Consider the following 20,616-nt stretch of genomic DNA (forward strand, 5'->3'; position numbering starts at 1 on the left):
GAATGGGGAGAAATTACAACATGCTGCGGTGCAGAGGGACCTGGAGGTCCTTGTGCATGAATCCCAAAAAGTTAGTTTGCAGGTGCAGCAGGTAATCAGGAAGACGAATGGAATGTTGGCCTTCATTGCGAGAGGGATGGAGTACAAAAGCAGGGAGGTCCTGCTGCAACTGTACAGGGTATTGGTGAGGCCGCAATTGGAGTACTGCGTGCAGTTTTGGTCACCTTACTTAAGGAAGGATATACTAGCTTTGGAGTGGGTACAGAGACGATTCACTAGGCTGATTCTGGAGATGAAAGGGTTACCTTATGATGATAGATTGAGTAGACTGGGTCTTTACTCGTTGGAGTTCAGAAGGATGAGGGGTGATCTTATAGAAACATTTAAAATAATGAAAGGGATAGACAAGATAGAGGCAGAGAGGTTGTTTCCACTGGTCGGGGAGACTAGAACTAGGGGGCACAGCCTCAAAATACGGGGGAGCCAATTTAAAACCGAGTTGAGAAGGAATTTCTTCTCCCAGAGGGTTGTGAATCTATGGAATTCTCTGCCCAGGGAAGCAGTTGAGGCTAGCTCATTGAATGTATTCAAATCACAGATGGATAGATTTTTAACCAATAAGGGAATTAAGGGTTATGGGGAGCGGGCGGGTAAGTGGAGCTGAGTCCACAGCCAGATCAGCCATGATCTTGTTGAGTGGCGGAGCAGGCTCGAGGGGCTAGATGGCCTACTCCTGTTCCTAATTCTTATGTTCTTATGTTCTAAGATGCACTGCAGCAATTCGCCAAGGCTTCTTCAACAGCATCTCCTAAACCCACGACTTCGATCACCTAGAAGGACAAGGGCAGCAGACGTATGGTAACATCACCACCTCCAGGTTCCTTTCCAAGTTAAACACCATCCTGACTTGGAAACATATCGCCATTCCTTCATCATCAATGGGTCAAGATCCTGGAACTCCCTCCCCAACAGCATCATGAAAGTACCTTCACTGCACTGATTGCAGCGGTTCAAGGCAGTGGCTCACCACCACCTTCTCAAGGGCAATTAGGAATGGGCAATAAATGCTGGCTTTGCCAATGACTCTCACATACCAGGAACTAATAAAAAAAGGGGCTGGGATCAAAATACCAAAAACCTGCAGCACCCACTGCTCCTAAAATTAAGATGAAGCACCTTTAAACTTAATTTGAGCTAATATGCCCCCATAGTCCTGAAGCTCTAAAGTAAGATTCTCTTGAGCACCAGTGCACTATGCAGCAGTGTTTCTGGATGCGCAGCTGAGATGAAAATGGCTCAAATTATGCATCACCATTGGTGGAGATTGAATTACTGTTTCGACCCATGAATTTGTTGGGACTTTTAATTACTTCTGCTAGATTATTTGCTGAATTTGGAAGTTTCCAAACTAATGTTTAAAGGTTAAATTATTTCCCGATATCACATGATTTCCTGTTACGTTGCACGACTCACCTAAAGCCTACGATCGGGCATTCTTTGCAGATGTTGCACTTTGCCTGATGTTTTGCAGTTTCAGCAGCTGCCACTCGGTGCAGAACGGGCAGCCAGACCATGGACTGAGGCTCCAGTCTCATCCACTCTACAAACAGTTTAGCATCAATTTCCGGTTTGTTGTGACCCTAGAGGAAAGTGAAATACCAGCTGCATCAACATTTAGTCGAAGTCTATTGTCTGCCATCCTCAATAATTTGCTCTCTAATACATTAATATTGGGTCTTCTACCATTTTATTTTACTGGATTAGTACTCTTAAAATGTCATAAATATTAAGTATTTTATGCAAATGTTAGCCTATGGTTAATGGGAGCACGCTTGTCTCTGAATCAGATGGTTGTGGGTTCAAGCTCATTCCAACAAGACATGAGCACATAATCGAGGCTAACACTTTAGAGCAGTACTAAGGGAGTACTGCACTATCAGACAGGCAATACTGAGGGAGTGCCGCACTTTTGGGGAAGCAGTACCGAAGGAGTGCTGCAATGTCGGAGGGTCAGTACTGAGAGAGTGCTGCACTGTCGGAAGGTCAGTACTGAGAGAGTGCTGCACTGTCGGAGGGTCAGTACTGAGAGAGTGCTGCACTGTCGGAGGGTCAGTACTGAGAGAGTGCTGCACTGTCGGAGGGTCAGTACTGAGAGAGTGCTGCACTGTCGGAGGGTCAGTACTGAGAGAGTGCTGCACTGTCGGAGGGTCAGTACTGAGAGAGTGCTGCACTGTCGGAGGGTCAGTACTGAGAGAGTGCTGCACTGTCGGAGGGTCAGTACTGAGAGAGTGCTGCACTGTCGGAGGGTCAGTACTGAGAGAGTGCTGCACTGTCGGAGGGTCAGTACTGAGAGAGTGCTGCACTGTCGGAGGGTCAGTACTGAGAGAGTGCTGCACTGTCGGAGGGTCAGTACTGAGAGAGTGCTGCACTGTCGGAGGGTCAGTACTGAGAGAGTGCTGCACTGTCGGAGGGTCAGTACTGAGAGAGTGCTGCACTGTCGGAGGGTCAGTACTGAGAGAGTGCTGCACTGTCGGAGGGTCAGTACTGAGAGAGTGCTGCACTGTCGGAGGGTCAGTACTGAGAGAGTGCTGCACTGTCGGAGGGTCAGTACTGAGAGAGTGCTGCACTGTCGGAGGGTCAGTACTGAGAGAGTGCTGCACTGTCGGAGGGTCAGTACTGAGAGAGTGCTGCACTGTCGGAGGGTCAGTACTGAGAGAGTGCTGCACTGTCGGAGGGTCAGTACTGAGAGAGTGCTGCACTGTCGGAGGGTCAGTACTGAGAGAGTGCTGCACTGTCGGAGGGTCAGTACTGAGAGAGTGCTGCACTGTCGGAGGGTCAGTACTGAGAGAGTGCTGCACTGTCGGAGGGTCAGTACTGAGAGAGTGCTGCACTGTCGGAGGGTCAGTACTGAGAGAGTGCTGCACTGTCGGAGGGTCAGTACTGAGAGAGTGCTGCACTGTCGGAGGGTCAGTACTGAGAGAGTGCTGCACTGTCGGAGGGTCAGTACTGAGAGAGTGCTGCACTGTCGGAGGGTCAGTACTGAGAGAGTGCTGCACTGTCGGAGGGTCAGTACTGAGAGAGTGCTGCACTGTCGGAGGGTCAGTACTGAGAGAGTGCTGCACTGTCGGAGGGTCAGTACTGAGAGAGTGCTGCACTGTCGGAGGGTCAGTACTGAGAGAGTGCTGCACTGTCGGAGGGTCAGTACTGAGAGAGTGCTGCACTGTCGGAGGGTCAGTACTGAGAGAGTGCTGCACTGTCGGAGGGTCAGTACTGAGAGAGTGCTGCACTGTCGGAGGGTCAGTACTGAGAGAGTGCTGCACTGTCGGAGGGTCAGTACTGAGAGAGTGCTGCACTGTCGGAGGGTCAGTACTGAGAGAGTGCTGCACTGTCGGAGGGTCAGTACTGAGAGAGTGCTGCACTGTCGGAGGGTCAGTACTGAGAGAGTGCTGCACTGTCGGAGGGTCAGTACTGAGAGAGTGCTGCACTGTCGGAGGGTCAGTACTGAGAGAGTGCTGCACTGTCGGAGGGTCAGTACTGAGAGAGTGCTGCACTGTCGGAGGGTCAGTACTGAGAGAGTGCTGCACTGTCGGAGGGTCAGTACTGAGAGAGTGCTGCACTGTCGGAGGGTCAGTACTGAGAGAGTGCTGCACTGTCGGAGGGTCAGTACTGAGAGAGTGCTGCACTGTCGGAGGGTCAGTACTGAGAGAGTGCTGCACTGTCGGAGGGTCAGTACTGAGAGAGTGCAGCACTGTCGGAGGGTCAGTACTGAGAGGGCGCAGCACTGTCGGAGCCGCAGTAGTGAGAGTGTGCTGCATTGTCGGAAGGGGCAGTGCTGAGGGAGTGCTGCCCTGTTGAAAAGTCAGTAATGAGGGAGTGTTACGCTGTCGGTTGGAAGGTCAGTACTGAGGGAGTGCAGCAATGTCGGAGGTGCCGTCTCTCAGACTTTAAACCAAGAACAGATTCCCTTTTCAGGTGGACATTAAAGATCCTATAGTTTCTGAAAAAAATGGCAGGGAGCAATCTACCAGTGTTCAGCCCAACATTCTTCTCTCAACCAACACCATGCAGAAAACAGATTTACGAGTAATTTATTTAATTGCTATTTGTGGGATCATGCTGTGCACATATTGGCTGCTGCATTTGCCTACGTAAGTCACTGTACTTCAAAAAGTAATTTATGTGATGGGCTTCTAGATGTTTCTCCGAGATGACATAAGGCTCTTATGTAAATGTAAGTCTCAGCTACAACTCACGCTTTTCCAAAAAGATAGAGGTGAATATTTCTCGTAGTGTATGACAATGTAGAGATAGGCTGCACTTAAACACACAGTTGGGCATGAATTGGAAATTCTCCAGTGTGGCTGCTGGAGACACAAAGGCAGCCAATTGGTGGGATGGAGGAGTAAACGAAGGAGTCGACTAACAATGTGATGAAAACAACAGATCAATTAGAAACCTCTCAGACATTTGTTGCTGAAAACAGCAATATGAGAAAATTCCATTCAATAAATGCTCCAAAATTAGTGGAACAACAATGTTTGAATAGAATTATGGATTGACTGAATGTCATCTCCATCAATAAAAATGAAATGCGGAAAATAAGGAAATAAGATGAATGTGGAAAGGTTAATACAAAAAGTTATAAGCTGCTCCACTTCTTAAAAAAATAAAGGATTCTTTAAATAAGTCTTACCCTTTTTACAATTGGTAAATGTCGGTAGCTTAGTCATATTCTCTGCTAGATCTTGTGAAGCATTTTTTACACCTTTCAAAGTGACAGATGTCATTTCTGGGGAATGGGACACTTTCTATTTAAGGTGATCAGTGTCAGCATCATACACTCCCAGGCCAGGTATAGCACAGCCGGAAAACAGAGCAAAACTTCCTCCACTCTGCTCCAATAACATACTTCAACCCTAACCTCAGAAAGTGGCATTTCCCCATGAACTATTTTTAAGCTTGTCTGATTGAAAATTAGTGTTGGATTTTAAACAGTTTTGTGCTGTAGGCCTTTGTCCATTAAGAACTGGAACTGATGTACAGCACACTTACGTGTTGGAAGCAACTGCGGACACTCGGTTCAATGTTGCTGCCTCCAAACGAAGCGACTTCCCCCAGCTGGCGAGGGATCTGGACTGCATCATGAAGCAAAAGGCTCAGGCTTCGTTGGTCACACAGATCAGTGGGTCCGGCTACTTGTTTGAAAAGATCTGCAAAAGTAATAATAAGGAAAATACTGTTTTTGCTCATCATCAGAGAGGCAGCTGAGAGTTCAGTAAACCCAATGTATTTCCCTCGATTACCTTGCTTGGTAAATTATGTCAAAAATTTCTCTCTTTGTAAAGAAGCTTTATCAGATATCTGGTATAAATTTACTTTTCACTATTTTATGACCTCCGGTTCTACGTTCTTGGCCTACTTTGAAATAATAATGTATGTTTGCTTAGATACCATTTAATATTGTATGCTTCTCTGAGGAAGTTTCTTCGCCACTTTCTTTCTTGATTGTAAAGCTTAAACTGCTCGAATATTTTCTTGTTCTCTTCCCTTTTACATTTTGTTGCTCTTATGTGCATCCTTTCTAACGCAAGGATTTTTTTGTTGTGTTGCCTTGATTGCAAAACACCGTTGTGATTGAGGAGCTTGCCACCTAAATGGAATCTTAGGTCATGAAGTTAGTTTGCAATTGTAATATAATTGTTTTCAATCCACCTTCCAAATCTATCTATTCCCATGAGTGAATTTATAACATAGCGAGCCGAGTAGCTCATTAATGTGCTGAAAAATTGGACGGAAGCTTGCCCCCTTTGATCCCCCACATGGTTAGCCCCAGAATTCAGGTCATCATATGCAACACAACAAAGAAAAACATTCACAAAGTGTGCCAACTAGACTGAATTGATAAACATTGATCAGTTTATGAAATACATTCATTCATAACGAACACCACAAAAGCTGGTTACACTATGTTTTACAAGCAAATATCATGGAACTACGAACTAGTGTTAGAATATAAACAGTAACTGGATAGAAAACATTACAGAAGTATCTTAAGCACATCCTTAACTATATTTTTAAAACCAATAGATACTTTCCCAAGGTTACTCAACAGCAGACAGCATGCTCCGAATTATAACATAACACACTTTGTACTTAAATTAAAATTAAAGGTGAATATAACTTTTAAAAGGACATGCCTTGATTGAACATAATATGGTGCAGCGTTGAGAATCCGGAACCCTTGGGACCGAGACAGTTTTGGATTTTCGATCGTCATAAATCCGGAAACACCCGAGCCCAGGTTCAGGTATTTCCGGGTTTCGGAACATCAGAAAAGGGTGGGGGGGAGAGAGGGGTCCCCCTGCCGAGGAGCTGTTTGGGCTGCTGGCCCCACCGAGGAGGTGTTCGGGCGGGGCCCCCCCGCCAAGGTGTTGCTCGGGTGGGCAGGCGAGGAGGCCAGAGATCAGGCAGCGGCGGGACCCAGAGGTAGGCAGATTTGGCGGGTCTGGATTCCGGAACATCTTGCGGATTCCAGACAACCCTGCCACTGATCGGTCCAGAGTCCTGATTCTGGAACTCCGGATTTTCGACGCTGTACCTGGAGTACAAATGGCACTCTCCTAAGTTTTCATGTCTCTTCAATAACAATTATTCACGCATTGAATGGGGAAGTTAATTCTCATCACGTAATGATGCATAATTTGACACCTCGTTTACATCAATGTACAGGCCCCATCATTATCATACAGAATTTTTTGACAGAAAGATGAATTAATTTTGCTAACTACACAAAGTGGTTAGTTTTCTAGATACACACACAAAATTTTGGACATACACATTTATTGTTGGACTTGGCTTTCATTTAAAAAGAATTGTTACAATGCACAGAATAATAGTGGAGTTTTAAGTTGCAGTGCTCCATTCTTTAAATCCTCCACTTTGTCCACAATTATTTTGTTGAGTACATTGGCATATTATCTGACATAATAATGGGGCACAGCTAGAGGCAACTGGAAGATGTAGAGACAGTTCAACAATTTGATCCCAATTACACCATCTTCATCTTCACTTCTCCATACAAGGAGCAGGTTCAGGCAATGGCTTAGCCTGCGAATGTGTTTCAGGAGATGCTTTAGCACTGATGAAACCTCATAACAGAAACCTTTACACAATTCAGCAGAAAACTGTCAATCCCTTGCAGTTGGGCTGATGTGGGGAGTGGTGATGCCACTCTGGTGAAATAATGGGTGGGCTTCAATTTCACAAATGCTCACCGTGCTTCCGTCCTGCCTGTAGCCGCCCCCCCCATCCCCCAACATCCCTGCCCACAGCCCCCCCTCCCACATCCCTACCCGCAGCCCCCCTCCCACATCTCTGCCCGCAGCCCCACCTCCCACATTTCTGCCCACCCCAACTCCCACATCCCTGCCCGCAGCACCCCCCCACATCCCTGCCCGCAGCGCTCCCCCATCACATCCCTGCCAGCAGCACTCCCCCATCACATCCCTGCCAACAGCCGCCCCCCCCCCACATCCATGCCCGCAGCGCACCCCCCCCGACATCTCTGCCCGCAGTCCCACCTCCCACATCCCTGCCCGCAGCACTCCCCCATCACATCCCTGCCAGCAGCACTCCCCCATCACATCCCTGCCCGCAGCCCCCCCCCCACATCCATGCCCGCAGCCCCCCCTCCCCCCCGCAGCGCCCCCCCTACCACATCTCTGCCCGCAGTCCCACCTCCCACATCCCTGCCCGCAGCGCTCCCCGATCACATCCCTGCCCGCAGCCCCCCCCCCACATCTCTGTCTGCAGCCCCCCCCACCCCCACATCTCTGTCCGCAGCCTCCCACATTTCTGCCCACAGCCCCTGTTGCTGTCCTGCTCCCCGATTCCTGCCCTCGTCTCACCTTTCTGCCTGCTCTGATGATCACTGTGCCCCTGCCCTTCGCAACTCTTTACAGCTCATCTCCGCCCTCCTGTCAAAACACCTCTCTTCATCTGCTCTTTTCACCCATTTCCCTAATTCCAGGCTACCTGCTTGTCCCTCCCAATCTGTGCTCATGTTATTTCTTCTCTGCACTGCAAAGCACTCGGAGATGTCTTTCCAAAATGAGGACAACTTGCATTTATGTAGCTCCTTTAACATTCTAAAACATCCCAAGGCGCCTCACAGGAATGTAATCAGACAAGAATTGGCACCAAAACAAAAGGACATCAGGACTGGTGACTAAAAGCTTCGTCATAGTGCTAGATTTTAAGTAGGGCTCGAAAGGAGGAGACCTGGAGAGGTTTATGGATGGAAATGCAGAGTTTAGGGCCCAGGATCAGGCAGCTGAAAGCACAGTCACCAATGGTGGGGCGAAGGGAGTGAACAATGGACAAGAGACCAGTGTTTGAGGAACGCAGAGATCCTGGAGAGTTGTAGGGTTGGGGAAGGTTACAGAGATTTGGAGGGGCGAGACCATGGATGAATTGGAACTTAAGGATGAGAATTTTTAAATCAAGGTGTTGGTGGACTGGGAACTAAAGTAGACCAATGACCGGAGAGGTTATGGGTGAATGCGACTTGGCACAGGTTAGAATATGGGCAGCAGAAGCGCTCAAGTTTAAAGAGGGTGGAAGGTAGGAAGCTGGCCAGGAGAACACTGGAATAGTCGAGTTTGGATAACCAAAAGCAAGGATGAGAGTTTCCGCAGCGGATGAGTTGAAACGGGGTAGAGACAGGAGATAGAAACATAGAAAATAGGTGCAGGAGTGGGCCATTCGGCCCTTCTAGCCTGCACCGCCATTCAATGAGTTCATGGCTGAACATGCAACCTCAGTACCCCCTTCCTGCTTTCTCGCCATACCCCTTGATCCCCCTAGTAGTAAGGACTTCATCGAACTCCTTTTTGAATATATTTAGTGAATTGGCCTCAACAACTTTCTGTGGTAGAGAATTCCACAGGTTCACCACTCTCTGGGTGAAGAAGTTTCTCCTCATCTCGGTCCTAAATGGCTTACCCCTTATCCTTAGACTGTGACCCCTGGTTCTGGACTTCCCCAACATTGGCAACATTCTTCCTGCATCTAACCTGTCTAAACCCGTCAGAATTTTAAACGTTTCTATGAGATCCCCTCTCATTTTTCTGGACTCCAGTGAATACAAGCCCAATTGATCCAGTCTTTCTTGATATGTCAGTCCCGCCATCCCGGGAATCAGTCTGGTGAACCTTCGCTGCACTCCCTCAATAGCAAGAATGTCCTTCCTCAAGTTAGGAGTCCAAAACTGTACACAATACTCCAGGTGTGGCCTCACCAAGGCCCTGTACAACTGTAGCAACACCTCCCTGCCCCTGTACTCAAATCCCCTCGCTATGAAGGCCAACATGCCATTTGCTTTCTCAACCGCCTGCTGTACCTGCATGCCAACCTTCAATGACTGATGTACCATGACACCCAGGTGTTACCATGATGTTACGGAGGCGGAAGTGGATGATCCATCTCGGCCTCCTCCTGAGGTCTCCACCATCACAGAAGCCAGTCTTCAGCCAATTTGATTCACTGCACATGAAACGGCTGAGTGCACTGGATACAGCAACGGCTATGGGCCCCGAGATCATCCCAGCTGTTATGCTGAAAACTTGTGCTCCAGAACTAGCCATGCCTCTAGCCAAGCTGTTCCAGTACAGCTACAACACTGGCATCTATCTGACAATGTGGAAAACTGCCCATGTATGTCCTGTCCACAATCCAATCACCATCCCATCATTCTACTCTCAATCATCAGCAAAGTGATGGAAGGTGTCGCTAACAGTGCTATCAAGCGGCACTTACTCACCAGAACCTGCTCACCGATGCCCAGTTTTGGTTCAGCCAGGACCGCTCGGCTCCAGACCTCATTGTAGCCTTGGTCCAAACATGGACAAAAGAGCTGAATTAGAGGTGCGGTGAGAATGACTGCCCTGAACATCAAGGCAGCATTTGACCGAGTGTGGCATCAAGGAGTCCGAGTAAAACTGAAGTCAATGGGAATCAGGGGGAAAACTTTGCACTGGCTGGAGTCATACCCAACACAAAGGAAGATGGTCGTGGTGGTTGGAGGTCAATCATTACAGCCCCAGGTCTTCGCTGCAGGAGTTCCTCAGGGTAGTGTCTGAGGCCCAACTATCTTCAGCTGCTTCATCAATGACCTTCCTTCCATCATAAGGTCAGAAGTGGGGATGTTCGCTGATGACTGCACAGCGTTCAGTGCCATTCGCAATTCCTCAGATAATACAGCAGTCCATGCCCGCATGTAGCAAGACCTGGACGACATTCAGGCTTGGGCTGATAAGCGGCAAGTAACATTTGCGCCACACAAGTGCCAGGCAATGACTATCTCCAACAAGAGAGAGTCTAACCACCGCCCCTTGACATTGAACAGCATTGCAATCGCCGAACCCCCCCACCATCAACATCCTGGGGGTCACCATTGACCAGAAACTTAACTGGAGCAGCCACATAAATACTGTGGCAACAAGAGCAGGTCAGAGGCTGGGTATTCTGCGGCAAGTGTCGCACCTCCTCACTCCACAGAGCCGTTCCACCATCTATCAGGCACAAGTCAGGAGTGTGATGGAAGTCTCCACTTACCTGGATGAGTGCAGCTCCAACAATACTCAAGATGCTCGACATCATCCATTGCTAAGCAGCCCACTTGATTGGCTTCCCATCCACCACCTTAAACATTCACTCCCTCCATCACCAATGTACTGTGGCTGCAGTGTATATCATCTACACGATGCACTGCAGCAACTCGCCAAGGCTTCTTCGGCAGCACCCCCCAAACCCGCGACCTCTAGAACCTAGAAGGACATGGCAGCAGGTACATGGGAACACCACCATCTCCACGTTACCCCGACAAGTCACACACCATCCTGACGTGGAAGTATATTGCCGTTGCTTAATCATCGCTGGGTCAAAATTCTGCAACAGCGCTATGGGAGTACCTTCACCACACGGACTGCATTGGTTCAACAAGGCAGCTCACCACCATCTTCTCAAGGGCAATTAGGGATGGGCAATAAATGCTGGCCTTGCCTTTGACGGCCACAACCCATGAATGAATTAAGGAAAAAGTGTGGGTGGCGAAACTTACACTTGTATCTGCAGTGTGGGAGGCGATACTTACAATTGTATCTGCAGTGTGAGAGGCGATACTTACACTTGTATCTGCAGTGTGAGAGAAACATAGAAAATAGGTGCAGGAGTAGGCCATTCGGCCCTTCTAGCCTGCACTGCCATTCAATGAGTTCATGGCTGAACATGCAACTTCAGTACCCCCTTCCTGCTTTCTCACCATACCCCTTGATCCCCCGAGTAGTAAGGACTTCATCTAACTCCCTTTTGAATATATTTAGTGAATTGGCCTCAACAACTTTCTGTGGTAGAGAATTCCACAGGTTCACCACTCTCTGGGTGAAGAAGTTTCTCCTCATCTCGGTCCTAAAGGGCTTACCCCTTTATCCTGAGACTGTGACCCCTGGTTCTGGACTTCCCCAACATTGGCAACATTCTTCCTGCATCTAACCTGTCTAAACCCGTCAGAATTTTAAATGTTTCTATGAGGTCCCCTCTCATTCTTCTGAACTCCAGTGAATACAAGCCCAGTTGATCCAGTCTTTCTTGATAGGTCAGTCCCGCCATCCTGGGAATCAGTCTGGTGAATCTTCGCTGCACTCCCTCAATAGCAAGAATGTCCTTCCTCAAGTTAGGAGACCAAAACTGTACACAATACTCCAGGTGTGGCCTCACCAAGGCCCTGTACAACTGTAGCAACACCTCCCTGCCCCTGTACTCAAATCCCCTCGCTATGAAGGCCAACATGCCATTTGCTTTCTTAACCGCCTGCTGTACCTGCATGCTAACCTTCAATGACTGATGTACCATGACACCCAGGTCTCGTTGCACCTCTCCTTTTCCTAATCTGTCACCATTCAGATAATAGTCTGTCTCTCTGTTTTTACCACCAAAGTGGATAACCTCACATTTATCCACATTATACTTCATCTGCCATGCATTTGCCCACTCACCGAACCTATCCAAGTCACTCTGCAGCCTCATAGCATCTTCCTCGCAGCTCACACTGCCACCCAACTTAGTGTCATCCGCAAATTTGGAGATACTACATTTAATCCCTTCGTCTAAATCATTAATGTACAGTGTAAACAGCTGGGGCCTCAGCACAGAACCTTGCGGTACCCCACTAGTCACTGCCTGCCATTCTGAAAAGTACCCATTTATTCCTACTCTTTGCTTCCTGTCTGACAACTAGTTCTCAATCCATGTCAGCACACTACCCCCAATCCCATGTGCTTTAACTTTGCACATTAATCTCTTGTGTGGGACCTTGTCGAAAGCCTTCTGAAAGTCCAAATATACCACATCAACTGGTTCTCCCTTGTCCACTCTACTGGAAACATCCTCAAAAAATTCCAGAAGATTTGTCAAGCATGATTTCCCTTTCACAAATCCATGCTGACTTGGACCTATCATGTCACCTCTTTCCAAATGCGCTGCTATGACATCCTTAATAATTGATTCCATCATTTTACCCACTACTGAAGTCAGGCTGACCGGTCTATAATTCCCTTTTTCCCTCTCCCTCCTTTTTTAAAAAGTGGGGTTACATTGGCTACCCTCCACTCGATAGGAACTGATCCAGAGTCAATGGAATGTTGGAAAATGACTGTAATGCATCCGCTATTTCCAAGGCCACCTCCTTAAGTACTCTGGGCTGCAGTCCATCAGGCCCTGGGGATTTATCGGCCTTCAATCCCATCAATTTCCCCAACACAATTTCCCGACTAATAAGGATTTCCCTCAGTTCCTTCTCCTTACGAGACCCTCTGACCCCTTTTATATCCGGAAGGTTGTTTGTGTCCTCCTCAGTGAATACCGAACCAAAGTACTTGTTCAATTGGTCTGCCGTTTCTTTGTTCCCCGTTATGACTTCCCCTGATTCTGACTGCAGGGGACCTACGTTTGTCTTTACTAACCTTTTTCTCTTTACATATCTATAGAAACTTTTGCAATCCGTCTTAACGTTCCCTGCAAGCTTCTTCTCGTACTTCATTTTCCCTGCTCTAATCAAACCCTTTGTCCTCCTCTGCTGAGTTCTAAATTTCTCCCAGTCCCCGGGTTCGCTGCTATTTCTGGCCAATTTGTATGCCACTTCCTTGGCTTTAATACTATCCCTGATTTCCCTTGATAGCCACGGTTGAGCCACCTTCCCTTTTTTATTTTTACGCCAGACAGGAATGTACAATTGTTGTAGTTCATCCATGTGGTCTCTAAATGTCTGCCATTGCCCATCCACAGTCAACCCCTTAAGTATCATTCGCCAATCTATCCTAGCCAATTCACGCCTCATACCTTCAAAGTTACCCTTCTTTAAGTTCTGGACCATGGTCTCTGCATTAACTGTTTCATTCTCCATCCTAATGCAAAATTCCACCATATTATGGTCACTCTTCCCCAAGGGGCCTCGCACAACGAGATTGCTAATTAATCCCCTCTCATTACACAACACCCAGTCTAAGATGGCCTCCCTCTAGTTGGTTCCTTATGCATCCCTTATGCACTCCAGGAAATCCTCCTCCACCGTACTGCTTCCAGTTTGGTTAGCCCAATCTATGTGCATATTAAAGTCACCCATTATAACTGCTGCACCTTTATTGCATGCACCCCTAATTTCCTGTTTGATGCCCTCCCCAACATCACTACTACTGTTTGGAGGTCTGTACACAACTCCCACTAACGTTTTTTGCCCTTTGGTGTTCTGCAGCTCTACCCATATAGATTCCACATCATCCAAGCTAATGTCTTTCCTAACTATTGCATTAATCTCCTCTTTAACCAACAATGCTACCCCACCTCCTTTTCCTTTTATTCTATCCTTCCTGAATGTTGAATACCCCTGGATGTTGAGTTCCCAGCCCTGATCATCCTGGAGCCACGTCTCCGTAATCCCGATCACATCATATTTGTTAACATCTATTTGCACAGTTAATTCATCCATCTTATTACGGATACTCCTTGCATTAAGACACAAAGCCTTCAGGCTTGTTTTTTTTAACCACCCTTTGTCCTTTTAGAATTTTGCTGTACAGTGGCCCTTTTTGTTCTTTGCCTTGGGTTTCTCTGCCTTCCACTTTTCCTCATCTCCTTTCTGTCTCTTGCTTTTGTCTCCTTTTTGTTTCCCTCTGTCTCCCTGCATTGATTCCCATCCCCCTGCCATATTAGTTTAACTCCTCCCCAACAGAACTGGCAAACACTCCCCCTCGGACATTGGTTCCGGTCCTGCCCAGGTGCGGACCGTCCGGTTTGTACTGGTCCCACCTCCCCCAGAACCGTTTCCAATGCCCCAGGAATTTGAATCCCTCCCTGCTGCACCACTGCTCAAGCCACGTATTCATCTGCGCTATCCTGCGATTCCTACTCTGACTAGCACGTGGCACTGGTAGCAATCCTGAGATTACTACTTTTGAGGTCCTACTTTTTAATTTAGTTCCTAGCCCCTTAAATTCGTTTTGTAGGACCTCATCCCTTTTTTTAACCTATGTCGTTGGTACCAATGTGCACCACGACAACTGGCTGTTCTCCCTCCCTTTTTCGAATGTCCTGCACCCACTCCGAGACATCCTTGACCCTTGCACCAGGGAGGCAACATACCATCCTGGAGTCTCGGTTGCAGCCGCAGAAACGCCTATCTATTCCCCTCACAATTGAATCCCCTATCATTATCGCTCTCCCACTCTTTTTCCTGCCCTCCTGTGCAACAGAGCCAGCCACGGTGCCATGAACTTGGCTGCTGCTCCCCTCCCCTGATGAGTCATCCCCCTCAACAGTACTCAAAGCAGTGTATCTGTTTTGCAGGGGGATGACCACAGGAGACCCCTGCACTACCTTCCTTGCACTACTCTTCCTGCTGGTCTTCCATTCCCTAGCTGGCTGTGGACCTTTCTCCTACGGTAAGACCAACTCGCTACACGTGCTACTCACGTCGTTCTCAGCATCGTGGATGCTCCAGAGTGAATTCACCCTCGGCTCCAATTCCGCAACGCGGTCCGTAAGGAGCTGAAGGCGGATACACTTCCTGCACACGTAGTCGTCAGGTACACCGGAAGTGTCCCTGAGTTCCCACATGGTACAGGAGGACCATATCACGTGACCAAGCTCTCCTGTCATGAGAGGCGATACTTATACTTGTAACTACATGGTGGGAGGCGATACTTACACTTGTATCTGCAGTGTGAGAGGCGATACTTATACTTGTATCTACAGGGTGGGAGGCGATACTTACACTTGTATCTGCAGTGTGAGAGGCGATACTTACACTTGTATCTGCAGTGTGAGAGTCGATACTTACACTTGTATCTGCAGGGTGGGAGGCGATACTTACACTTGTATCTGCAGGGTGGGAGGCGATACTTACACTTGTATCTACAGGGTGGGAGGCGATACTTACACTTGTATTTGCAGTGTGAGAGACGATACTTACACTTGTATCTGCAGTGTGAGAGGCGATACTTACACTTGTATCTGCAGTGTGAGAGGCGATACTTATACTTGTATCTACAGGGTGGGAGGCGATACTTACACTTGTATCTGCAGTGTGAGAGGCGATACTTACACTTGTATCTGCAGTGTGAGAGTCGATACTTACACTTGTATCTGCAGGGTGGGAGGCGATACTTACACTTGTATCTGCAGGGTGGGAGGCGATACTTACACTTGTATCTACAGGGTGGGAGGCGATACTTACACTTGTATTTGCAGTGTGAGAGACGATACTTACACTTGTATCTGCAGTGTGAGAGGCGATACTTACACTTGTATCTGCAGTGTGAGAGGCGATACTTACACTTGTAACTACATGGTGGGAGGCGATACTTACACTTGTATCTGCAGTGTGAGAGGCGATACTTACACTTGTATATACAGGGTGGGAGGCGATACTTACTTGTATCTGCAGTGTGAGAGGCGATACTTACACTTGTATATACAGGGTGGGAGGCGATACTTACTTGTATCTGCAGTGTGAGAGGCGATACTTAGAAACATAGAAAATAGGTGCAGTAGTAGGCCATTCGGCCCTTCTAGCCTGCACCGCCATTCAATGAGTTCATGGCTGAACATGCAACTTCAGTACCCCCTTCCTGCTTTCTCGCCATACCCCTTGATTCCCCTATTAGTAAGGACTTCATCTAACTCCTTTTTGAATATATTCAGTGAACTGGCCTCAACAACTTTCTGTGGTAGAGAATTCCACAGGTTCACCACTCTCTGGGTGAAGAAATTCCTCCTCATCTCGGTCCTAAATGGCTTACCCCTTATCCTTAGACTGTGTCCCCTGGTTCTGGACTTTCCCAGCATTGGGAACATTCTTCCTGCATCTAACCTGTCTAACCCCATCAGAATTTTAAACGTTTCTATGAGGTCCCCTCTCATTCTTCTGAACTCCAGTGAATACAAGCCCAGTTGATCCAGTCTTTCTTGATAGGTCAGTCCCACCATCCTGGGAATTAGTCTGGTGAACCTTCGCTGCACTCCCTCAATAGCAAGAATGTCCTTCCTCAGGTTAGGAGACCAAAACTGTACACAATACTCCAGGTGTGGCCTCACCAAGGCCCTGTACAACTGTAGCAACACCTCCCTGCCCCTGTACTCAAATCCCCTCGCTATGAAGGCCAACATGCCATTTGCTTTCTTAACCGCCTGCTGTACCTGCATGCCAACCTTCAATGACTGATGTACCATGACACCCAGGTCTCTTTGCACCTCCCCTTTTCCTAATCTGTCACCATTCAGATAATAGTCTGTCTCTCTGTTTTTACCACCAAAGTGGATAACCTCACATTTATCCACATTATACTTCATCTGCCATGCATTTGCCCACTCACCTAACCTATCCAAGTCGCTCTGCAGCCTCATAGCATCCTCCTCGCAGCTCACACTGCCACCCAACTTAGTGTCATCCGCAAATTTGGAGATACTACATTTAATCCCCTCGTCTAAATCATTAATGTACAGTGTAAACAGCTGGGGCCCCAGCACAGAACCTTGCGGTACCCCACTAGTCACTGCCTGCCATTCTGAAAAGTCCCATTTACTCCTACTCTTTGCTTCCTGTCTGACAACTAGTTCTCAATCCATGTCAGCACACTACCCCCAATCCCATGTGCTTTAACTTTGCACATTAATCTCTTGTGTGGGACCTTGTCGAAAGCCTTCTGAAAGTCCAAATATACCACATCAACTGGTTCTCCCTTGTCCACTCTACTGGAAACATCCTCAAAAAATTCCAGAAGATTTGTCAAGCATGATTTCCCTTTCACAAATCCATGCTGACTTGGACCTATCATATCACCTCTTTCCAAATGCACTGCTATGACATCCTTAATAATTGATTCCATCATTTTACCCACTACCGATGTTAGGCTGACCGGTCTATAATTCCCTGTTTTCTCTCTCCCTCCTTTTTTAAAAAGTGGTGTTACATTGGCTACCCTCCACTCCATAGGAACTGATCCAGAGTCAATGGAATGTTGGAAAATGACTGTCAAGGCATCCACTATTTCCAAGGCCACTTCCTTAAGTACTCTGGGATGCAGTCCATCAGGCCATACTTACACTTGTATCTACAGGGTGGGAGGCGATACTTACACTTGTATCTACAGGGTGGGAGGTGATACTTACACTTGTATTTTTCCTCCAGAAGACCCTTGGACAGACACATCAATCCAATTTTCAAAGACAACACTCTGATTCTTCCACTCCTACCCCTGGAAGGGAAGAACATTACACAAGGTCACAGATTGGTTTTACTGATTTGAATACAGTGCAGGTCCACTTTGCATTGCCCTGTGTTAGAACTGCACTGCTTTAAAAGGCAAATATTCTTTCACTTCCATAGGGCAATTAAAAATAGAAATTTGCCTCTCAAGTTTCTACAGTATCTTAACCAGGTGTGTAAAGATTGTACTTCATCTGTCATTTTACTAATCTAGTTTTGAACCAAATGCCTTTAAGCCTTATATGTCTACTTTTGGATTTATACCACTTCCGTTTGTGTGATCGGATCTGTGTTACAAATTGAGTGATGAATAATTTGATCAAAGTGTTTAGATCGGTTAAATAACATTTAATATATTTTCTTTTCTGAGAGTGGTCCCAGTTATTCATGAGACTCAACTACCATGTCCAACCAGCACAACAGGGCAAAGACACACATCAGGCCTCAGAGGGATTCATGCTACCTGCTATCACTGGGTGAGGTCGAGGAAGGAATGGTCCTTGATGATGATTAGTGACTGGTCACTGGGTGGTGAGAAAGAGGAAAACTCTGGCACCTTTCCCTTTCTAGCACGAGTTCAGGGAGATTAACTAGGATATCCACACCTCATTTCCACCCAACGATCATTGCTAGAAACGAGGTGTCTACCCTATTTGAACAGACAGCCAAGACATTTACATGAAGATTTTTACTGCAAATTCTTACACTAGTAGTTTTTACATATTTTGTAATTTCAGACTCAGTTAAATATCTTACATTTTCCTACAATACAGCAGTGACTACATTTCAAAAGTACTTCACTGTCTGTAAATCGCTTTGGGACGTCCTGAGGTCATGAAGCGCGGTGTATAAATGCAAGTCTTTCTTTGATCTATTTTCTTGGTTGTGTGTTGCATTGTCGATGGAGGATTGGCTGCAATTATACAGGGTAACCTGAGCAAAGTGTGTAATGTAATTCCATAGCTATATGACAGTCCTGTGGCATATATTTCCCACGACAAAATTCCAAGCCAAAGTTATTACCACAAGTAATTGATCATAAAATTATAGAGTGATAAGAATGGAATAGAATTAAAAGAGTGAAATGTTGGCTGTTATCAACCGAACACAGTAGATGGGAGAACCTCACATAGTCAGCAAAGCACCAAAATTAAGTGTCTTCAGCTAAAAATACTCCAGACACAGAGAATACAGATGAAAATTATGTTCCTTCTCTGGCAATGCTCATAGGGAGTTCAATAACGTGCTGTTTTATAATTATTGGAATGCTATATCATGCAACACACCTGTGAGCAATACTAGGAAAGGCCCACTAGCTCTTCAATAAGTATGGCAAAGGGTAACTAAACCTTTTTTCATAACGAATTAAAATTGTGCAGAAAATTAATAATGTGTAAACTTCTAAAATGAGTTTCCAACAGCTAACAAAATTACTCAACGCATCTGTTAAATATATGAATACTCCATTGAACAAAATAAATGTTATAATAATTATAGAAGAAATTAGCAATTAGAAAGGAAAAATGAAGATTGTTCAGATTTACATAAATATTACTGTATCTTACAAAGTAAAAGAAAGCTGTTTCTTGATTCATTGAAATAAAATATATAAATATTAATGAAATCCTCTCACGTAAAGATTAGGATATTGCAAGAACAATTTATGGCGGACTTTACTCACTGCACATGAGCAGGATATAAAATGAATTCCTGGACTAGACATGCTTTATTTAACAATCACCTAACTAAGCAGTTAAAAATAACTTGTTTCTTAAGCAGTGATCAAAGATGGAAACATTGCTCAGAAAAAACATATTTCTCGAGCAATTTCTGGCCGTGCGCAAGAAAGTCAGACTACCGACACCAAACAATCCTTCAAAGGCTGATACATCTCTAACTTTTTCTAGTTCTGACAAAAGGTCATCGACCCGAAATGTTAACTTAGTTTCTCTCTCCACAGATGCTGCCTGACCTGCTGAGTACTTCCAGCATTTTCTGCTTTTAATTCAAAGTGAACAATACCCCAAAAGACAGCATACCAGGGTATCAGCCAGAGATGTCCTCACCCAGTATCACAGCCATGTGTTGTGAGACTGGAAACCAGATAATCCTTGGCCTTATTTAATGTCCACCCCCCCATGCTCATGTGGGAGAGTTAGAAGCTGGCACATGACAGAAAAAGTGTAGGAGCAAAAAAAAATAGAAAGTGCATCAGCACACAAACCCATCCTTGAGATGATGCTAATCAATTGTGATTCGTGTTGTGACCCATTGCGTGGGAATCCAATGGTCTGAACATTCCACCAGTGCGTGGGAATCCACTGGTTTGAACATTCCACCAGTGCGTGGGAATCCACTGGTCTGAATACTGCACCAGTGCATGGGAATCTACTGGCCTGAACACTGCACCAGTGCATGGGAATCTACTGGCCTGAACACTGCACCAGTGCGTGGGAATCTACTGGCCTGAATACTGCACCAGTGCGTGGGAATCTACTGGCCTGAACACTGCACCAGTGCGTGGGAATCTACTGGCCTGAATACTGCACCAGTGCGTGGGAATCTACTGGCCTGAACACTGCACCAGTGCGTGGGAATCTACTGGCCTGAACACTGCACCAGAGCGTGGGAATCTACTGGCCTGAACACTGCACCAGTGCGTGGGAATCTACTGGCTTGAAAACTCCACTTGGTGAAAAAGATTTTGCAAAACAGGATAGGCAACCAAAGTAGAAGATAACAAAAATAACAGTAGAGAATCAGCAAGCTGCAATCAATAAGTCACTAAACTATTGAGA

At 46.6% G+C, this 20,616-nt stretch overlaps 1 protein-coding gene across 5 annotated transcripts in view; it reads right to left on the reverse strand.

The window, feature by feature from the left end:
* The window catches only part of LOC139273181 (utrophin-like), a 476,555-nt gene that overhangs the window by 80,773 nt on the left and 375,166 nt on the right, over positions 1–20,616 (reverse strand). For all 5 annotated transcript variants that reach the window (XM_070889721.1, XM_070889722.1, XM_070889723.1 and 2 more), the window contains 3 exons: positions 17,722–17,807; positions 5,053–5,210; positions 1,474–1,640 (listed from right to left, as the gene is read on the reverse strand). In XM_070889721.1, coding sequence (XP_070745822.1) covers positions 1,474–1,640; positions 5,053–5,210; positions 17,722–17,807 — 411 coding nt within the window. The remainder of the gene's footprint in view (positions 1–1,473; positions 1,641–5,052; positions 5,211–17,721; positions 17,808–20,616) is intronic.

Source organism: Pristiophorus japonicus, chromosome 9, assembly GCF_044704955.1.
Source record: "Pristiophorus japonicus isolate sPriJap1 chromosome 9, sPriJap1.hap1, whole genome shotgun sequence".
NCBI classification, from domain to species: domain Eukaryota; kingdom Metazoa; phylum Chordata; class Chondrichthyes; family Pristiophoridae; genus Pristiophorus; species Pristiophorus japonicus.